Source organism: Haliotis rubra, unplaced genomic scaffold (assembly GCF_003918875.1).
Source record: "Haliotis rubra isolate DU_JTF1 unplaced genomic scaffold, ASM391887v1 Scf962, whole genome shotgun sequence".
NCBI classification, from domain to species: Eukaryota; Metazoa; Mollusca; class Gastropoda; order Lepetellida; family Haliotidae; genus Haliotis; species Haliotis rubra.
In genome coordinates this window covers 292,519-313,600 of record NW_025767704.1, presented here as the reverse complement: position 1 = coordinate 313,600, position 21,082 = coordinate 292,519, and the positions used below count along the sequence as shown (strand labels likewise).

At 42.9% G+C, this 21,082-nt stretch overlaps 1 protein-coding gene and 1 long non-coding RNA gene across 2 annotated transcripts in view; both read left to right on the top strand.

Moving 5' to 3' along the window:
* LOC124265135 overlaps positions 1 to 21,082 on the top strand; it is a 154,827-nt gene that overhangs the window by 26,004 nt on the left and 107,741 nt on the right. The window contains 16 exon segments of the mRNA XM_046699930.1: positions 991 to 1,056; positions 1,292 to 1,473; positions 1,609 to 1,709; positions 1,972 to 2,120; positions 3,617 to 3,672; positions 5,105 to 5,252; positions 8,100 to 8,176; positions 9,077 to 9,187; positions 10,278 to 10,445; positions 12,759 to 12,902; positions 13,371 to 13,452; positions 13,549 to 13,868; positions 14,552 to 14,619; positions 14,797 to 15,223; positions 16,574 to 16,729; positions 19,715 to 19,832. Of these exon segments, the coding sequence (XP_046555886.1) occupies positions 991 to 1,056; positions 1,292 to 1,473; positions 1,609 to 1,709; positions 1,972 to 2,120; positions 3,617 to 3,672; positions 5,105 to 5,252; positions 8,100 to 8,176; positions 9,077 to 9,187; positions 10,278 to 10,445; positions 12,759 to 12,902; positions 13,371 to 13,452; positions 13,549 to 13,868; positions 14,552 to 14,619; positions 14,797 to 15,223; positions 16,574 to 16,729; positions 19,715 to 19,832 (2,373 nt within the window).
* LOC124265139 lies at positions 10,472 to 10,766 on the top strand. The gene is made up of 2 exons (XR_006895350.1): positions 10,472 to 10,556; positions 10,590 to 10,766. It is a non-coding gene; the product is annotated as an uncharacterized LOC124265139 (long non-coding RNA).

The window sequence follows — 21,082 nt, the reverse complement described above, 5'->3', positions numbered from 1 at the left end:
GGTGTATGCTGATGACGTCATGTTGTGATGCTGGTATTAAAGATGACGTCATGTACTTATTCTGGTATATGAAGATGACGTCATGTTGTGATGCTGGTATGTGGTGATAACATCATGTAGTGATGCTTGTATATGGTGATGACATCATGTAGTGATGCTGGTATGTGGTGATGACGTCATGTAGTGATGCTGGTATATGGTGATGACATCATGTAGTGATGCTGGTATGTGGTGATGACGTCATGTAGTGATGCTGGTATATGGTGATGACATCATGTAGTGATGCTGGTATATGATGATGACGTCATGTAGTGATGCTGGTGTATGATGATGACGTCATGTTGTGATGCTGGTATATGAAGATGACGTCATGTACTTATTCTGGTATATGAAGATGACGTCATGTTGTGATGCTGGTATATGAAGATGACGTCATGTACTTATTCTGGTATATGATGATGACGTCATGTAGTGATGCTGGTATATGAAGATGACTTCATGTAGTGATGCTAGTATATGAAGATGACGTCATGTAGTGATGCTGGTATGTGATGATGATGTCTTGTAGTGTTGCTGGTATATGATGATGGCGTCATTTAGTGGTGCTAGTATGTGGTCATGATGACGTCATGTAGATGTGCTAGTATGATGTGATGATGCTCTTGTAGTGATGATCATACGTGTATGTAAGAAATGCAATATTTATGGTTGTCATCACCTGATGAAGCGGCAACGATACACGCCGAAACATCGTGTCATTCACAATAAAGACGTTGGCATCCATAAAGCTTGCCTTTCTCATGTGTTTTACTTTTAAATGCCCTTCAAAGATTTGACGTACACAGTTGTGTAGACAACCGTTCCGTAGCAAAGCATTAGGATGTCTGTTGAAACATGTCAACAGAACGATAATATCAGGATCAGGTTTGGTTTGCTCAGGACTACATCATATCGAAGATTTGAATGTTCAAGTGATTCCGTGTTTTACAGAGATACCTGCGCTCCCGGGCCTACAGTAACGCTGATCACAACGACCTATGGGCTGCCTTAGAAGCGGTGAGATACTTGTCTTCAGGAAGTACATACCTGTGTTTGTGGTACATATTTTCGGTTCTACAATAGGTCCACGCGGTCATTGCAACTATCTGAGTGGACAGATGATTCTGCACACGTCACGGACGTGTTCTTACTTGGCTTCCGCACCAAATGAATAAAACCCGCAGGCGTTTTATCAGCTACCGTTCCTAAATCGCTGTGAACAAAATATGCTTAGAATAAAGTTTTTTATTAGCAAGCTAAAGAGGACAAAAAGGACGTCCCTGTCGCCGACACGATGAAGACGTGGACGCTGCAGATGAACTATCCAGTTGTCACGGTGTCCAGGGCGGGGAGCAACAAGCTGAAGCTGCAACAGAAGAGGTTCCTCTTGGACCCGTCAGCAGCGGACCCCGGGACCTACACATCACCCTACGAGTAAGTTCATAAATTATATGCATTCAACAACATAAGTTTGAACGATCTTTCGTTTCGTTCATGTTCATGATAACGGGTGTGAGGTGAGGGTGTATATAATGTTAGTACATTAAAAGAGACTCCACTGTGTTTCAGATACAAGTGGAACATTCCGTTCACGTTCACAACCAGCTCCCACAAGAACTTCAGTGTAACTGACGCAGACATCGTGTGGGTGATGCGAGATGCTGGATCAGGTGCGCGCTGTCCGCATACCCATGTTTGGTGTAGGCCGTAGTCACGTGCATCCCTGCTAAACAAGGGGGAGTAAGAGGGAGGGGTCATCATGTAACGTATCACTGGGGAACACTCTTCACCGGTTTATTAACACTGTAAATACATGCTGACTTATTTGGTTTTAGATCTTGACTGCATAACCCTCTGGTATTCTGTACACAGTTTTGTTTGTCATTGTTCATTTGTCAAATTGTTACGTACAATCACATGTATATTTTCCAGATGTGTATTCTACCAATGTAAACATACCGGATACAAGTGATGGCACGAGTTGGATTGTGGGTAATGTCCAACATCACGGCTTCTACCGCGTCAACTACGATGTGGACAACTGGAACAATATTATCAGGCAGCTCAAAATGGACCATGACGTAAGACGTTTTACCAGTGTAGTAAGGGGTGATCGGGATAAAGCCAACGCATAACGATAACCGTTTGGGTCATACGAGGGCAATTATACAAAGAGAAACGGCCAGTGTTTAAAGTGTACGTGGCGTCGTCCTTGTCCATGACTGTGTGTACGTGGACTCCTTGCCAGGCTATCATTCCGTACAACTTTACATATCTCTAGAGGCTATCATTCCGTACAACTTTACATATCTCTACAGGCTATCATTCCGTACAACTCTACATATCTCTACAGGCTATCATTCAGTACAACTTTACATATATCTACAGGCTATCATTCCGTACAACTTTACATATCTCTACAGGCTATCATTCAATCAACCTTTACATATCTCTACAGGCTATCATTCCGTACAAATTTACATATCTCTACAGGCTATCATTCAATCAACCTTTACATGTCTCTACAGGCTATCATTCAATCAACCTTTACATGTCTCTACAGGCTATCATTCAATCAACCTTCACATATCTCTACATGCTATCATTCCGTACAACTTTACATATCTCTACAGGCTATCATTCAATCAACCTTTACACGTCTCTACAGGCTATCATTCAATCAACCGTTACATGTCTCTACAGGCTATCATTCAATCAACCTTTACATATCTCTACAGGCTATCATTCTGTACAATTTTACAAATCGCTACAGGCTATCATTCCGTACAACTTTACATATCTCTACAGGCTATCATTCAATCAACCTTTACATCTCTCTACAGGCTATCATTCCGTACAATTTTACATATCTCTACAGGCTATCATTCCGTACAACTTTACATATCTCTACAGGCTATCATTCAATCAACCTTTACATATCTCTACAGGCTATCATTCCGTACAATTTTACATATCTCTACAGGCTATCATTCCGTACAACTTTACATATCTCTACAGGCTATCATTCAATCAACCTTTACATATCTCTACAGGCTATCATTCCGTACCACTTTACATATCTCTACAGGCTATCATTCCGTACAACTCTACATATCTCTACAGGCTATCATTCCGTACAGCTTTACATATCTCTACAGGCTATCATTCCGTACAACTTTACATATCTCTACAGGCTATCATTCAATCAACATTTACATATCTCTACATGCTGTCATTCCGTACAACTTGAAATATCTCTACATGCTATCATTCCGTACAACTTGAAATATCTCTACAGGCTATCATTCTGTACAACTTTACATGTCTCTACAGGTTATCATTCCGTACCACTTTACATATCTCTACAGGCTATCATTCCGTACCACTTTACATATCTCTACAGGCTATCATTCCGTACAACTTTACATATCTCCACAGGCTATCATTCCGTACAACTTTACATATCTCTACAGGCTATCATTCCGTACAACTTTACATATCTCCACAGGCTATCATTTCGTCAAAGTTTACATATCCCACAGGCTATAATTCCGTCATCTTTTACCTATCTCCACAGGCTATCATTCCGATCAACCGAGCTCAGATAATAAACGACGCTGCCGATCTGGCAAGGTAAGTCTGACTTTCCTTGAGATGTCAGTAAGGTGAGCGGGGTATCACTGATGTCTGATAGCTGCAAGCAGATATGGAACAGATTCTAAACAACAAAAACACATCAAGGAAAAACAACAAATGATGTTTACATACCGCCCTACAAGCTGTTCCTATATTGACGATATAGACAGGTAACCTATATAAGAATGACGTTTACATACCGCCCTACAAGCAGTCCCTATATTGACGATATAGACAGGTAACCTATATAAGAATGATGTTTACATACCGCCCTACAAGCAGTCCCTATATTGACGATATAGACAGGTAACCTATATAAGAATGATGTTTACATACCGCCCTACAAGCTGTTCCTATATTGACGATATAGACAGGTAACCTACATAAGAATGATGTTTACATACCGTCCTACAAGAAGTCCCTATAGACGATGTAGACAGGTAACCTATATAAGAATGATGTTTACATACCGCCCTACAAGCAGTCCCTATATTGACGTTATAGAGAGGTAACCTACATAAGAATTATGTTTACATACCACCCTACAAGCAGTCCTTATTGACGATATAGACAGGTAACCTATATAAGAATGATGTTTACATACCGCCCTGTAAGCAGTCCCTATGGACGATGTAGACAGGTAACCTATGTAAGAATGATATTTACATACCGCCCTACAAGCAGTCCCTATGGACAGTATAGACAGGTAACCTATATAAGAATGATGTTTACATACCGCCCTACAAGCAGTCCCTATATTGACGACATGGACAGTTAACTTATATAAGAATGATGTTTACATACCGCCCTACAAGCAGTCCCTATTAACGATATAGACAGGTAACCTATATAAGAATGATGTTTACTTACCGCCATTCAAGCAGACCCCATTGACGATATAGACAGGTAACCTATATAAGAATGATGTTTACATACCGCCCTACAAGCAGTCCCCATTGACGATATAGACAGGTGACCTATATACGAATGATGTTTACATACCGCCCTACAAGCAGTCCCTATCGGCGATATAGACAGGTAACCTATATAAGAATGATGTTTACATACCGCCCTACAAGCAGTCCCTATTGACGATATAGACAGGTAACCTATATAAGAATGATGTTTACATACCGCCCTACAAGCAGTCCCCATTGACGATATAGACAGGTAACCTATATAAGAATGATGTTTACATACCGCCCTACAAGCAGTCCCCATTGACGATATAGACAGGTAACCTATATAAGAATGATGTTTACATACCGCCCTACAAGCAGTCCCTATATCGGCGATATAGACAGGTAACCTATATAAGAATGATGTTTACATACCGCCCTACAAGCAGTCCCTATTGACGATATAGACAGGTAACCTATATAAGAATGATGTCCGTCATCAAACCAACCCAGTCCTTTACCATCCTCAGATCAGGACTGCTGGAGCAGCGTGTTGCTCTGGGGACGTTGGAGTACCTCGGGTCGGAGGTGAACTATTACCCTTGGACCATCGCCCTGACCAAACTGGACTACATAGACTTGATGTTAAGGGACACGGAGATATACGGCGCTTTCCAGGTGCGTATGGGAAGCATGGTCAATGGTTTCCTTTTAACGATACGAAATATATTTATAGCGAGACTAGATATTTTATGTCAGATTCATAGACATTCCGGGATAGTATGTTTTGGTTCGGTGGGCCAATCTGTAAATCAATAAACTCTCGAAGAAACTATACAATATCCTGATGTAACGTGATTCAATTCCTGATTATATGCACTGTATGAATCTGAAATATTTAAATGTGATGCCGTGTTGAGTGGGCGTTTTCAGACATTGGTTTTCTTACCTGAGCCCAGCTGAATGTTGATTGCTGCCGTGTCAAAACTGTGCAACCAAGGAAACCTCCTGCTGAATATGGTTAACACATCTGTTGGAATCAATCTCACATGTATAGGACACACATGTAATGAACACAACCCGCGCACAGAACAACACACACTGCAAAACAACACACCAACAGCACAACACACCTACAGAACAGCACACGTACAGAACAACAAACCCGCTCTGACCAACACACCTATACTATTAGCTACGCGGTGTTTTGAAAGGGTGTATGGGAAGGTCGAAGGAAATACAGAATTTAAAAGAGTCTTACAGTCCCCTACACCTTTCAAAACACCGTGTGATGAATTTATTACCCTTAAGATATTTTTATTTAGCTTATCTTTAAACAACAACATTCAATCGTGGGCAGAATGAGACGTAAAACATTTCGCCATGATTTTTCCTGAGCGGTCATAAAAGGAGATTAAGCATGATCGAATTTGAGGTTTTGTTAAACAAGTGACTTTTTATTTTTTGGATAGATTTAGTGACACAAACAACAACTATTACTCTGTTTATACTCATAATTGTTCCCGCCAACTCTAAAATTATGGTTCGTATACCCTGGCCAATCCGCCTAAAAGGTTTCGTATGCTCTGCATATTAACCGATCATAATTCGACAAATGTATCTTAAGGGTAATAGTGGATAACACACGAACACAAACACTTGGACAGAATGAATTCACTGAAAACTAAACACACGTGCAAGACGTGGAAAGATCATGACCTGTGTAAGAGGCGTAAGTGAAGGAACTCATCAGTGAAGGACAATTGAAGGAACTCATCTGTGAAGGACAAGTGAAGGAACTCATCAGTGAAGTACAATTGAAGGAACTCATCAGTGAAGTACAATTGAAGGAACTCATCTGTGAAGGACAATTGAAGGAACTCATCTGTGAAGGACAAGTGAAGGAACTCATCAGTGAAGGACAATTGAAGGAACTCATCTGTGAAGTACAAGTGAAGGAACTCATCTGTGAAGGACAAGTGAAGGAACTCATCAGTGAAGTACAATTGAAGGAACTCATCAGTGAAGGACAATTGAAGGAACTCATCAGTGAAGGACAATTGAAGGAACTCATCAGTGAAGGACAATTGAAGGAACTCATCTGTGAAGTACAATTGAAGGAACTCATCAGTGAAGGGAACTCATCAGTGAAGTACAATTGAAGGAACTCATCAGTGAAGGACAATTGAAGGAACTCATCTGTGAAGGACAAGTGAAGGAACTCATCAGTGAAGGACAAGTGAAGGAACATCAGTGAAGTACAAGTGAAGGAACTCATCTGTGAAGTACAATTGAAGGAACTCATCAGTGAAGTACAATTGAAGGAACTCATCTGTGAAGTACAATTGAAGGAACTCATCAGTGAAGTACAATTGAAGGAACTCATCTGTGAAGTACAAGTGAAGGAACTCATCTGTGAAGTACAATTGAAGGAACTCATCAGTGAAGTACAATTGAAGGAACTCATCTGTGAAGTACAAGTGAAGGAACTCATCAGTGAAGTACAAGTGAAGGAACTCATCAGTGAAGTACAATTGAAGGAACTCATCTGTGAAATACAATTGAAGGAACTCATCAGTGAAGGACAATTGAAGGAACTCATCAGTGAAGTACAATTGAAGGAACTCATCAGTGAAGTACAATTGAAGGAACTCATCAGTGAAGTACAATTGAAGGAACTCATCAGTGAAGTACAATTGAAGGAACTCATCAGTGAAGTACAATTGAAGGAACTCATCAGTGAAGTACAATTGAAGGAACTCATCAGTGAAGTACAATTGAAGGAACTCATCAGTGAAGTACAAGAAGGAACTCATCAGTGAAGTACAATTGAAGGAACTCATCAGTGAAGTACAATTGAAGGAACTCATCAGTGAAGTACAATTGAAGGAACTCATCAGTGAAGGACAATTGAAGGAACTCATCAGTGAAGTACAATTGAAGGAACTCATCTGTGAAGGACAATTGAAGGAACTCATCAGTGAAGGACAATTGAAGGAACTCATCTGTGAAGGACAATTGAAGGAACTCATCTGTGAAGGACAAGTGAAGGAACTCATCAGAGAAGGACAATTGAAGGAACTCATCAGTGAAGGACAAGTGAAGGAACTCATCAGTGAAGGACATGAAGTAGTTCATCAATGAAGGCCACCGATGCTTAACACTAAGCCGATGCTCGCCAAATTGTAGGCGTTATGGAGACATTTGATTGTGTGCCCATAGTTACATGTGGCATATAGTTATTCCCGGTGTTGTAGTGGCTCTTGTAGCAGGCAACTGATAATGACCAAGTTCTGTCACTTGTGACTTTAGGTCTGCCAGCCTTCGGGTACCAGTAATGCCAACAGCTGTTACGCATGCATAATTATGTTGTTGCTGTTGAGTTAACTACAAAAATATATCAAATATCTTTTCATCAATCGTTCATTTTAATGATGACATTTCTCACCCAATACTTGTACCTCTGAGGTGTAGATACGTTGAGATGACCCAGCTGTTGTTTACCGTTGTTGTTTTTTGCGCTAGGATTTCCTGAGAACGAGCAGCTCCACGGCCTTCAAACACTACGGCTTTGAGGACTCCGGTCCCAGCCACATAGAATCGTAAGGAACCATCACTGTAACCCTGATATCATCCCCGTATCACTGTTATCATTCCTGTTATCATTGCTATTATCATCTCTGTTGGGGTTGGGATGGGGTGTGTGTGTGTAGCGTAGTGGTTAAAGCGTTGGCTCGACACGCCGTAGGCCCGGGTTCGAATCCCCACATGGGTACAATGTGTGAAGCCCATTTCTGGTGTCCCCCGCCGCGATGTTGCTGGAATATTGGTAACAGCGGCGTAAAACCAAACTCAGTCAGTCAGGCACTCTCTCCTTGGTGTGATTTCTGTATCAGTGCGATCATCACTGTCACCATCACTGTCATCATCACTGTTGTCGTCATCACTGCTATCGTCATCATTGTCAGGTATCATCGCTGTTATCATCACAGCGTCTCTGGTATCATCGCTGTTATCACCACATCGTCACTGGTATCATCGCTGTTATCACCACAGCGTCACTGGTATCATCGCTGTTAACACCACAGCGTCACTGGTATCATCGCTGTTATCACCACAGCGTCACTGGTATCATCGCTGTTATCACCACAGCGTCACTGGTATCATCGCTGTTATCACCACAGCGTTACTGGTATCATCGCTGTTATCACCACAGCGTCACTGGTATCATCGCTGTTATCACCACAGCGTTACTGTATCATCGCTGTTATCACCACAGCGTCACTGGTATCATCGCTGTTATCACCATAGCGTCACTGGTATCATCGCTGTTATCAACGCTGTACCACTGTCATCATCACTGTATTAATGATAAACATAAGGTTATCGTACAGTAGGAATCAGTGCTGAAAGCGTGTTTCTTCCAATCAGGAAAATAGGTACCATCTTATTTACATCATGACTAGTTGAACCAGCGTAACTGGATTGTTTTGCCGTGGTAGGTATGCCCGAAAGATGGTCGTCAGTGCAGCGTGCTCATCCCAAAACCCAACGTGCCGACAACGAGCTAAGGAAATATTTCAAGCATGGAAGCAAAATCCACGAGCTAATAGGTACGTATCTTGTTACTGCTGCTGTGATGGCCAAGTCACGGGAGGATTTCAGTGGCAGGTAACGGTATTCCTTCTGTTTCTTGCAAGTCTCCAGGTTAGATTGGTGGAATGACCATGGGTGGAATGGTGGGTGGGTAGATGCTGGGATGATGGAATGGATGGATGGAGGATGGACTGATATGTGGATGGGGGTTTCGTGGATAGTTTGATGGATGGATGGAGGAAATGGTGGTGGAGTGATGGGAAGATGGGCTTGTGGATGGTTCGTGGTGGGCTTGTGGATGGTTCATGGTGGGCTTGTGGATGGTTCATGGTGGGCGACAATTAAGCGTGTGGATGGAAGGACAGATAGATGCATGAAACTGCAATGTTAATGTCAGATGGCGGGCGGACGGTGGGATGGATACATGGATGGATGGAGTGAGTGAGTAAGTTTAGTTTTACCGCGCACTCAGCAATATTCCAGCTATACGGTGTCGGTCTGTAAATAATCGAGTCTGGACCAGACAATCCAGTGATCAACAGCATGAGCATCGATCTGCGCAATTTGGAACCGATGACATGTTTCAACCAAGTCAGCGAGCCTGACCACCCGATCCCGTTAGTCACCTCTCACGACAAGCATAGTCGCTTTTTGTGGCAAGCATGGGTTGCTGAAGACCTGGATGAATGGATGGATGAATGAATGAATGGATGGATGGGTGGATGGATGGATGGATGGATGGATGGATGGATGGATGGATGGATGGATGGATGGATGGATGGACTGGAGTGTGGACGTGTGGACTGACAGACGGACAGCAAAGCCTGAGCTCAGCCATTTGATCCCTGACGTCTAAGGTGGTAGAGGTGCAGGTGTTGAATGGGTTGACAAAGCTGCGCAATTTGCAGAGAAGAGCACACAATTAAAAAAAAGCGGGGAAGGCTGGTCGTTTACTCAGGAAACTGATTAGTGAGAACATATCTGACACAAGCCTCGCTAGCCTTTATCTGGTAGTATCATCAGTGCTGCACCAGTCGTCTTAGATACCGTGCTGTATTCATACCACACACGTCCATACGTCCATGACACAGTGTATTCTCATTCCAGAATCAAACCCGACCTGTTGAGGACAGTCCTCTGCATTGGCGTGTCTGACGGTACTGCCGATGACTGGGACGTCCTCTACAGCAGATACCAGACAGAGACGTCGCTGTCAGTCAAGGACGACATGCTGATGGCGCTGTCGTGTTCTAGAGAGCCCTGGGTCATTGACACGTGAGTCCTCAAAGTGTGACGAATCCGTTGGAAATTTTCCAGATCCTATTTATTCATTAGAACATTCCAGAAGTACATGGCACTGGATCATTCAGCTGTATCTGTGTCCAGGTGGCTAAAACATTCAGCTCTGTCTGTGTCCAGGTGACTAAAACATTCAGCTCTGTCTGTGTCCAGGTGACTAAAACATTCAGCTCTGTCTGTGTCCAGGTGACTAAAACATTCAGCTCTGTCTGTGTCCAGGTGACTCAAACATTCAGCTCTGTCTGTGTCCATGTCATTAAAAGATTCTACCAGGTCCATGCCACGCTAACTATCATGGAAAAACCAAAACAAATCCAACAACCCACTCTACAGCAGGAACATGGTATTGCTTAACACAAGCAGGGACATTAAATGAAATCATTTACCATTGTGTCATCATTACCCATATGGTGAAACCAGCGTCATATATGTATCATATGGGCACATGTTCACATATCACCTTTGCTTAGCAGACGTAGTTTCTGTATTTCTTCGTTTGTGACGTCATTAAACAATTGAATGTGACGTCAGTGAAGAGGGCCGTCACATCTGCTTACCGTGTCTTACGGCACAAATGTACATGTATAAAATGGATAATAAATAAATACTCGCAAGTGTGCCATACGACTTACACGAAACTCCCTCTCGCTCGGGCAATACAAAATTCCACAGTCGTTTCGTGTAAGTCGTGTGACACACTTGCTCGTGTAATATTCTGTATTTATTAGTCTCTCTGCATTAGATATGAACAATTTGGACTGTAATCGCAGTTTCTGTAAGATATGAGAGCTATATCATCATCATCATCATCACCATCACCATCATCATCATCATCAAAATCTGCATTCGTATGAAGGTCACAGGCCCATATACATATTTATGTATGCATATTCCAAACAGGTCTATATACGGATTGTATAAGTCAAAATGGAAGACAGAAATCCCTCTGGCCCAAGAAGGCTGTTATATTCTGCATATAACTTGTACCGTAAAACTTTTTTCAGGAGTAGATGTCCAATTTTGGTCAATAATGCTGATTAAGCATTCTTTAAAAATGTGAAAGCCAAGCAATTCCAAAACAGTGTGAGCAAAGTGACGGGTATGAGACGCCCATGTGTGCTACCCAGCCGTGTCTAGGTAATGCAACACATGCTATATGCCTTTCTCGGAATTAATCCATGCAGGTCGTTTATTTGTCGACCGACATTTAAGAATATTTTCCGTTACGTGCTAGTAACTGAATTTCATTGTTTTTCACTGCTATCGACTCTTTTAAAACACAAGTGCGTATTTTCCTGAGTGAGCTGAGCAAAGGTGCCCCTTGGGAATCACAGGGATTATTGACATCATCATTTTCTGTGCACAGGAACTATACTTGCTTTACTCCACATTTGTGGAAGACAACAAGTCAAATATGTTTGAGTAAATATCGACATAAAAAAGAGCATTATTTTAGATTTACTCATTTGAATCTTTTATATAAGGACGTTATCAATACCAGTCCCCATATGCCGTGTATTCACGTGATTTTCTTCTTCCGTTATAATGTATTCAGTTATCAACTTCACTCATTTCCACAGATTGGTCTACATTGAGTAGTACAACTGGTTCAGTTATATCTCTCCTATTGAAAAGTTCATAAAAATGATCGTATCATCTTTCTTTCTTTATATAATTCGTATATGATTTTCGCTTTGAAGTTCCTCTCACCTCCCTCCAAAATACAGAGGATTTGTCATTAGAGGCGATGTACAACACGGGGTGGTCAGACTGGCTGACTTGGTTTGCACATTTCATACTACCTCATTTGTGTTGATCGATTCTTAAGCTGTCGATCACTGGATTGTCTGGTCGATTTTAAACATACAGTCCCCACAAAGATGGAATATCACAAGACCCGTAAAGGTCCGGGTTAGAATGTGCCTTCAGTGACCCATGCTTGTCGTACGAGGCGACTAACGGGATCGGGTCAGGCTCGGTGACTTGGTTGACACATGTCATCGGTTCCCAATTGCGCAGATCGATACTCATGCTGTTGATCACTGGGTAGTCTGGTCCAGACTCGATTATTTACAGACTGGATATAGCTGAAATATTGCTGAGTGCAGTGTAAAACTGAACTCACCCACTCACTCCTGGAATATTACAAAGTCCGCTTTCTAAAAACAAGCAAACAAATTTAAACAGATGGACTGCGAATCCTGTCTGTTTTTGTGATGGCTAGCACATTCTGTTCAGTACTCGTTCCAGGACGCCGGTTTTTAACGTCAACTTCTCCGTTTCAAAAAGGTATCTTCGAAGAACCATCACGGCAGGCGAGATTCCAAAGGATGATACGACTCGGGTGTTATATTTCGCCCCTAGACTCAACGGCAAAACACAACCATTCGTGTGGGACTTTCTCAAGCAACATTACAGTCTGCTGAGGGACGAGTGAGTGCTTGTGAAGTGCATGAACATTTTATATAAGGAGGGCGTGGCTGAATGGGGCAGCAGACGGCCTTTGGTCACTCACTGGTCTAATGTGAGGGACATCTGTCTCTGTCGGAGAATCAATGGGCAAAGCGTCGGACGAGATAGACCCATGTCAAGTGTAATACGCTGTTGGCTACAAAGGAATAATTTACATTCAGTTCTACCCTATAGTAAAACTGGTATATTTTTATCGCTATATGAATATTGCTAAAAGCTGCGTAAATCTAAGCTCACTATATAGCCAAATCAAGACACAGTGTTTATGTAATGATGCTTATGAGTCTTCGCCCATGAAATAGTGTCCCCTGTCACGATACTGCTTCAGAACTCACTGTCTCTTGAAGCAATATCGTGACAGGGGACACTATGGTGTGGGCGAAGACTCCTTACAGCGCCGTACAATTACACTCACTCTTGCCCCTTCAGCTACAGCGCCAGTTTCTACTACTTCGCCAAGATGATTCTTAGTGCAACAGGTACATTCAACACGGAGTTCCACCTGAAACAGGTAAGACGTGACACGTGAACGGGACCCACATTCTAAATGTCATGTTGGTTTGATGTAGGTGAAATAACATCGCTTTGCTTTGCCCTGTTCTCACAGCTGGAGACCTTCGTCAATTCTACAGATGACCTTGGCATTGGCTCAGCGGCCTTCTCGCAGGCGATAAGTCAGACCAAGGCCAACATAAAATGGATGGATGAGAATTATCCAGTCATCAAACAATGGCTGATGGAGCTGGGATATTACAGTACGTACAGTGAAACCTTGTCTGTACGAAATTACAGTGAACCCTTGTCTGCACGAAATTGTAGTGAAACCTTGTCTGTACGAAATTGTAGTGAAACCTTGTCTGTACGAAATTGTAGTGAAACCTTGTCTGTACGAAATTGTAGTGGAACCTTGTCTATACGACCCCTTCTGTGATGTAATTAGAGTGAAACCTTGTCTGTAAGAAATGACAGTGAAACCTTGTCTTGCTAGTATGGAAACCTCAGGTTATATAGCGGTGACAACTTGAAGTAGGGTCTCACAGTTGATAGCTGAAATTAGTGTGAAATCTCACCTGCGCAGCGGTTATTGTAGCAAAGACAGTGTGTTACCACTACTCTACTAGTACGTACATTACAGTGTTAACACTACTCAGCTAGTAAGTACATTCCAGTGATAACACTGCTCGACTAGTAAGTTCATTCCAGTGTTAACACTACTCAGCTAGTAAGTACATTCCAGTGTTAACACTACTCAGCTAGTAAGTACATTCCAGTGATAACACTACTCTACTAGTAAGTGCATTTCAGTGATAACACTACTCTCCTAGTAAGTACATTCCAGTGATAACACTACTCTACTAGTAAGTGCATTCTAGTGATATCACTACTCTACTAGTAAGTACATTCAAGTGATAACACTACTCTACTAGTAAGTGCATTCCAGTGATAACATTACAGTGATAGTACTACTATTCTGGGCCAATATTCTGGTAGCTTTTTTAGCGCTAAAATAATCGTAAGTTAATATTAATGTATGGCACTTTCGACTATCTAAGCGCTAAGAGAGCTTCAAAAATATAAGCCTTGGTAAGTAATTTGTGGGCAATCCCCAGATTGCTAATGAACAAATTATTGACATTAGACATTTACTTCAAGTGTCAAGTAGCTGTTTTGAATAATGGTAACGGCGTATATTGCCAGTTTGCTTTATCAGTCTTGAGGACTCAGGAAATCTTGTTCCGACTGACAGCTGACTTAACTTAAGGAAGCAGCCCCAAGTTCAACTTAACAATGTTAATTGTACACTTATGAACTACGTGTTTATTACCGATCTCTCCATGCTCCGTATGTTCAACAGAGGACCACAACCAGAAGGAACCTTCAACCTCAGAAGACATTTTCCTTCCTAAAGACGTCAAGCCTATCTCTTACGACCTGGAAATGAAGCCTAACATGTACGAGGGTGATCCAGCCAGCTTCACATTCGAAGGTTCTGTTACCATACACATCCAGTGTCTGCAGCCCACAAGGGACGTCACTCTTCACATCAACAAACTCAACATCACTTCCGGTTCTATTGAAGTCGGACCAGACCGTGCCGGGGTAGCTGCATTCAGATACGTGTCTCACGAGGAAAACCACGTGAGCCAGTTCTTGACGATCCATGTGAATGAAGACCTGAAGAAAGACGGCTTGTATTATCTCAAGATGAACTTCACGGGGCCTCTTCGAGATGATCTTGCTGGGTTCTATCTCAGTTCCTACAAAACCGGAAACACTACTGTGTAAGTGACGTTATGTCGCTTTGGATTTAATAACCTTTGTTCAGCATCGTGTTGGTACATGCCTCGCGTAAGCCTCGTGTTTGTCTTTGAACTTTATCTCACGCCCATGTCAGAATATTAACTTCATATTGGATTATGCGATCTTGATACAATAACACACATATACTTTAGCGGGAGTATAAATCCTTTAATCCCACGAAAACAACGATAGATTTCCGAGCGGGACACTAAATCCCTTACACTCCGGTTCGAAGCTGGAGGCTGTTTACCAGTCATTGAAAGCTACTTGGCCAAATGCAAGTTACAACCAGCTGAATAAATGTCCCTTCACCGACAAGTTAACATCAGCTGAATGAAAGTCACGTGGCCCAATACAAGGTAATATCAACCAATGAAATCACTTGACCCAATACAAGTTAACATCAACCAATAAAAGTCATGTGACTCAATTCAAGGTAACATCTGCTCAATGAAAATCACTTGACCAAACAACATCAACCAATGAAAGTTACTTGATCCATTACAAAATAACTTTAGCTCAATGAAAGTCACTTGACTCAATACACGTTAACATCAACCAATGAAAGTTACTTGACCTAATACAAGTTAACACCAGCCAGTGAAAGTCACCTGACCCATTACAAGTTAATATCAGCTGAATGAAAGACATTGACCCAATACAAGCTAAAGTCGGTCAATGAAAGGAACTTGAACCAATACAAGTTAACATCAACCAATGAAAGTCACTTCTCTTGATACAAGTTAACATCAGCTGAATTAAAGTCGCTAGGCCCAATACAAGTTAACATCAGCTCAATGCTGTCCTGAATCTTTAAACCAATATGGCTACGGGTTAGCATTTCAGTTTCAAACCAATTCCCTGCGACGTCATACACGACGAAGTGGTATCTATTTTCCCACCTGTATGTCTTCTTTTTTCCATCTAGGATATACCTTCTAGGATATACCTTCTAGGATATACCTTCTAGGATATACCATCTAGGATATACCTTCTAGGATATACCATCTCGGATATACCATCTAGGATATACCATCTAGGATATACCTTCTAGGATATACCATCTAGGATATACCTTCTAGGATATACCTTCTAGGATATACCTTCTAGGATATACCATCTAGGATATACCATCTAGGATATACCTTCTAGGATATACCTTCTAGGATATACCATCTAGGATATACCATCTAGGATATACCATCTAGGATATACCTTCTAGGATATACCATCTAGGATATACTTTCTAGGATATACCTTCAGCTGTCGTGAAGTTGTCTGAGGGTGTGAATGTGTAATGCCTGCTGACTGTGAGTTTTTGCTCCCCACAGTTATCTGGCGACAACGCAGTTCGAGTCAACTGATGCCCGGAAGGCATTCCCTTGCTTTGATGAACCGGCCCTGAAGGCGAGGTTTAACATAGTACTTGTGAGGAAGAGGGACTTTAAATCTACGTCGAACATGCCGATTAATCGAACAGAAATCAGGTACAGGAATGTCTAACTCGTTTACAGGTGTGTGTAGGCTTTACATTAGGGTTGACACATGACTAGTGAAGAATGGACGATATAGGCGATCAGGCGATATAGACTTATAGACGATAATTGTATGGCTATAAAACCTCTTTATTATGTGAAAGGCGACGTTTCGACATAGATTCTAATGTCGTTGTCAGCCATCACTTGCCCGAATCTATGTCAAAACGTTCCCATTCACAGAATAATGAAGTTGTATATCCATTAAATTATCATCATCCTTCATCACCATACGTTCTAACATGCCCATCAAAGATCACATGACTAATGTACATACCTTCGAAAGTGGACATCTGGCCAGGGTTTATATGTGACGGCACTTGCAAACGTAAACATGTGACCAGGGTTTACATGCGATGACACTTATAGACATCAACACGTAACCAGGGTTTATATGTGATGACACTTACAGACGTCAGTACGTGACCAGGGTTTATCTGTGATGACACTTATAGACGTAAACACGTAACCTGGGTTTACCTGTGATGCCACTTATAGACGTCCACACGTAACCAGGGTTTATCTGTGATGACACTTATAGACGTAAACACGTTACCAGGGTTTACCTGCGATGACACTTACAGACGTCAGTACGTGACCAGGGTTTATCTGTGATGACACTTATAGACGTAAACACGTAACCTGGGTTTATCTGTGATGACACTTATAGACGTCAACACGTAACCTGGGTTTATCTCTGATGACACTTATAGACGTCAACACGTGGCCAAGGTTTACCTGCGATGACATTTAAAGACGTCAACACGTAACCTGGGTTTATCTCTGATGACACTTATAGACGTCAACACGTGGCCAAGGTTTACTTGCAATGACACTTACAGACGTAAACACGTAACCTGGGTTTATCTGTGATGACACTTATAGACGTCAACACGTGGCAAGGGTTTACCTGCGATGACACTTACAGACGTCCACATGTAACCAGAGTTTATCTGTGATGACACTTAGAGAGGTAAACACGTAACCAGGGTTTATCTGTGATGACACTTATAGACGTCAAGACGTGGCCAATGTTTACCTGCGATGACACTTACAGACGTCCACACGTGGCCTGGGTTTACCTGTGATGACACTTATAGACGTCAACAAGTGGCCAGGGTTTACCTGCAATGACACTTATAGACGTCAACACGTGGTCAGGGTTTACCTACGATGACACTTATAGACGTCAACACGTGGCCAATGTTTACCTGCGATGACAATTACAGACGTCCACACGTAACCAGAGTTTATCTGTGATGACACTTATAGACGTAAACACGTAACCAGGGTTTATCTGCGATGACACTTACAGACGTAAACACGTAACCTGGGTTTATCTGTGATGACACTTATAGGCGTCCACACGTAACCAGAGTTTATCTGTGATGACACTTATAGACGTAAACACGTAACCAGGGTTTATCTGCGATGACACTTACCGACGTAAACACGTAACCTTGGTTTATCTGTGATGACACTTATGGGCGTCCACACGTAACCAGAGTCTATCTGTGATTACACTTATAGACGTAAACACGTAACCTGGGTTTATCTGTGATGACACTTATAGGCCTCCACACGTAACCAGAGTTTATCTGTGATGACACTTAGAGACGTAAACACGTAACCTGGGTTTACATGTGATGACACTTATAGACGTAAACAAGTGGCCAGGGTTTACCTGCGATGACACTTATAGACGTCAACACGTGGCCAGGGTTTACCTGCAATGACACTTATAGACGACAACACGTGGTCAGGGTTTACCTGCGATGACACTTATAGACGTCAACACGTGGTCAGGGTTTACCCTTAATTCATACTAATAAAGGTGAACACGTTGTCAAAGTTCAAAACAGACAAACAGATCAGTGTTCCGGCAGTGTAATGTGCTATTTCATGGTGAGGGAGGTGATAAGATACATGTCTGACGGGAATGACTCACAACCATGACAACAAGTGTAAAGCAGTGTAACATGATACGGTGATGCTGTTCCAGTGCTGCAGGAATACGTCAGTCGGCTTGGTGGTTGTTGCCATAGTTGGGTAGCGCCGCCAGTGCTGCAGAGTATACGTCAGTCGGCTTGGTGGTTGTTGCCATAGTTTGGTACCGCCGCCAGTGCTGCAGAGTATACGTCAGTCGGCTTTGTGGTTGTTGCCATAGTTGGGTAGCGCCGCCAGTGCTGCAGAGTATACGTCAGTCGGCTTGGTGGTTGTTGCCATAGTTGGGTACCGCCGCCAGTGCTGTAGAGTATACGTCAGTCGGCTTGGTGGTTGTTGCCATAGTTGGGTAGCGCCACCAGTGCTGCAGAGTATACGTCAGTCGGCTTGGTGGTTGTTGCCATAGTTGGGTAGCGCCGCCAGTGCTGCAGAGTATACGTCAGTCGGCTTGGTGGTTGTTGCCATAGTTGGGTAGCGCCGCCAGTGCTGCAGAGAATACGTCAGTCGGCTTGGTGGTTGTTGCCATAGTTTGGTACCGCCGCCAGTGCAGCAGGAGTATACGTCAGTCGGCTTGGTGGTTGTTGCCATAGTTGGGTAGCGCCACCAGTGCTGCAGAGTATACGTCAGTCGGCTTGGTGGTTGTTGCCATAGTTGGGTAGCGCCACCAGTGCTGCAGAGTATACGTCAGTCGGCTTGGTGGTTGTTGCCATAGTTTGGTAGCGCCACCAGTGCTGCAGAGTATACGTCAGTCGGCTTGGTGGTTGTTGCCATAGTTTGGTACCGCCGCCAGTGCTGAATCAGAGGTCTGGAATGTCTAGAATGCTGGTGCCAGCAGCGAGGGTTTACGAGGATGCATACCTCCTGGGAACCACTAGCTACGTCATTATTTGGGTACTCTGCTCGTTATGACTGTCTCAATCACTCAATCCTGAAACATGTAGTGAATGCTTTATGAAAACATGCAGGCATGATAATGCGTATTTTCCTTTGTAGGCCCGGCGGTTACCAAGCCGACATCTACCAGACCACGCCACTCATGTCTACATATCTCGTCGCGTTTGTAGTGTCGGATTTTGAACATATAAACGGAAATACCTCCCGTGGTTTACAGGTAAAACCTGCAATGTTAGATATGGATACCTACCACAAGAAAGCGAAAAACAGAGCACAAAATACATTCAGGTTTCACACCCGGCGTGTTTTATAACAAGAAATTTCATCTATCCAGTATTACCGTCTTCATGCATTTAAAACACTATTTATGCATACACATGGAAAACAGTGTTGCAAAACATCACATTTGTTGTGTTAGCAAGGTGACTGATCCAATCCTCAGTTTACTTACGATATGAACAAATGTACCCTCGAGGAATAATTCAATGGCACATCTGAACGCCAAAAACCCCAAGAGAAACCCCAAACCACTGTAGTGTATTTAGAGAAGCAAACATGGCAAACAATTGACTCCTTGTGTAAGTCTGGTAGCTATGGTAACTATGGTCGTGTGACGGTAACAAGGGTAGCTATGGTCGTGTGACGGTAACAAGGGTAGCTATGGTCGTGTGACGGTAACAAGGGTAGCTATGGTCGTGTGACGGTAACGAGGGTAGCTATGGTCGTGTGACGGTAACGAGGGTAGCTATGGTCGTGTGACGGTAACGAGGGTAGCTATGGTCGTGTGACGGTAACAAGGATAGCTATGGTCGTATGACGGTAACAAGGGTAGCTATGGTCGTGTGACGGTAACAAGGGTAGCTATGGTAACTATGGTCGTGTGACGGTAACGAGGGTAGCTATGGTCGTGTGACGGTAACAAGGGTAGCTATGGTCGTGTGACGGTAACAAGGGTAGCTATGGTCGTGTGACGGTAACAAGGGTAGCTATGGTCGTGTGACGGTAACAAGGGTAGCTATGGTCGTGTGACGGTAACGAGGGTAACTATGGTCGTGTGACGGTAACAAGGGTAGCTATGGTCGTGTGACGGTAACAAGGGTAGCTATGGTCGTGTGACGGTAACGAGGGTAGCTATGGTCGTGTGACGGTAACGAGGGTAGCTATGGTCGTGTGACGGTAACGAGGGTAGCTATGGTCTATGGTGCGGACGGTAACGAGGGTAGCTATGGTCGTGTGACGGTAACAAGGGTAGCTATGGTCGTGTGACGGTAACGAGGGTAGCTATGGTCGTGTGACGGTAACAAGGGTAAATATGGTCGTGTGACGGTAACAAGGGGGGTCAGTTTCAAGGTTCTGAGATTTTAGACATCCTACCGCCTCTTGAGGAAAGAATTCATCAACAGGACATGCTTGACGTGGAACAGCAAAGTCTGCCTTGAAGATGGTCAGCCTTGTGTTCTCCATGGT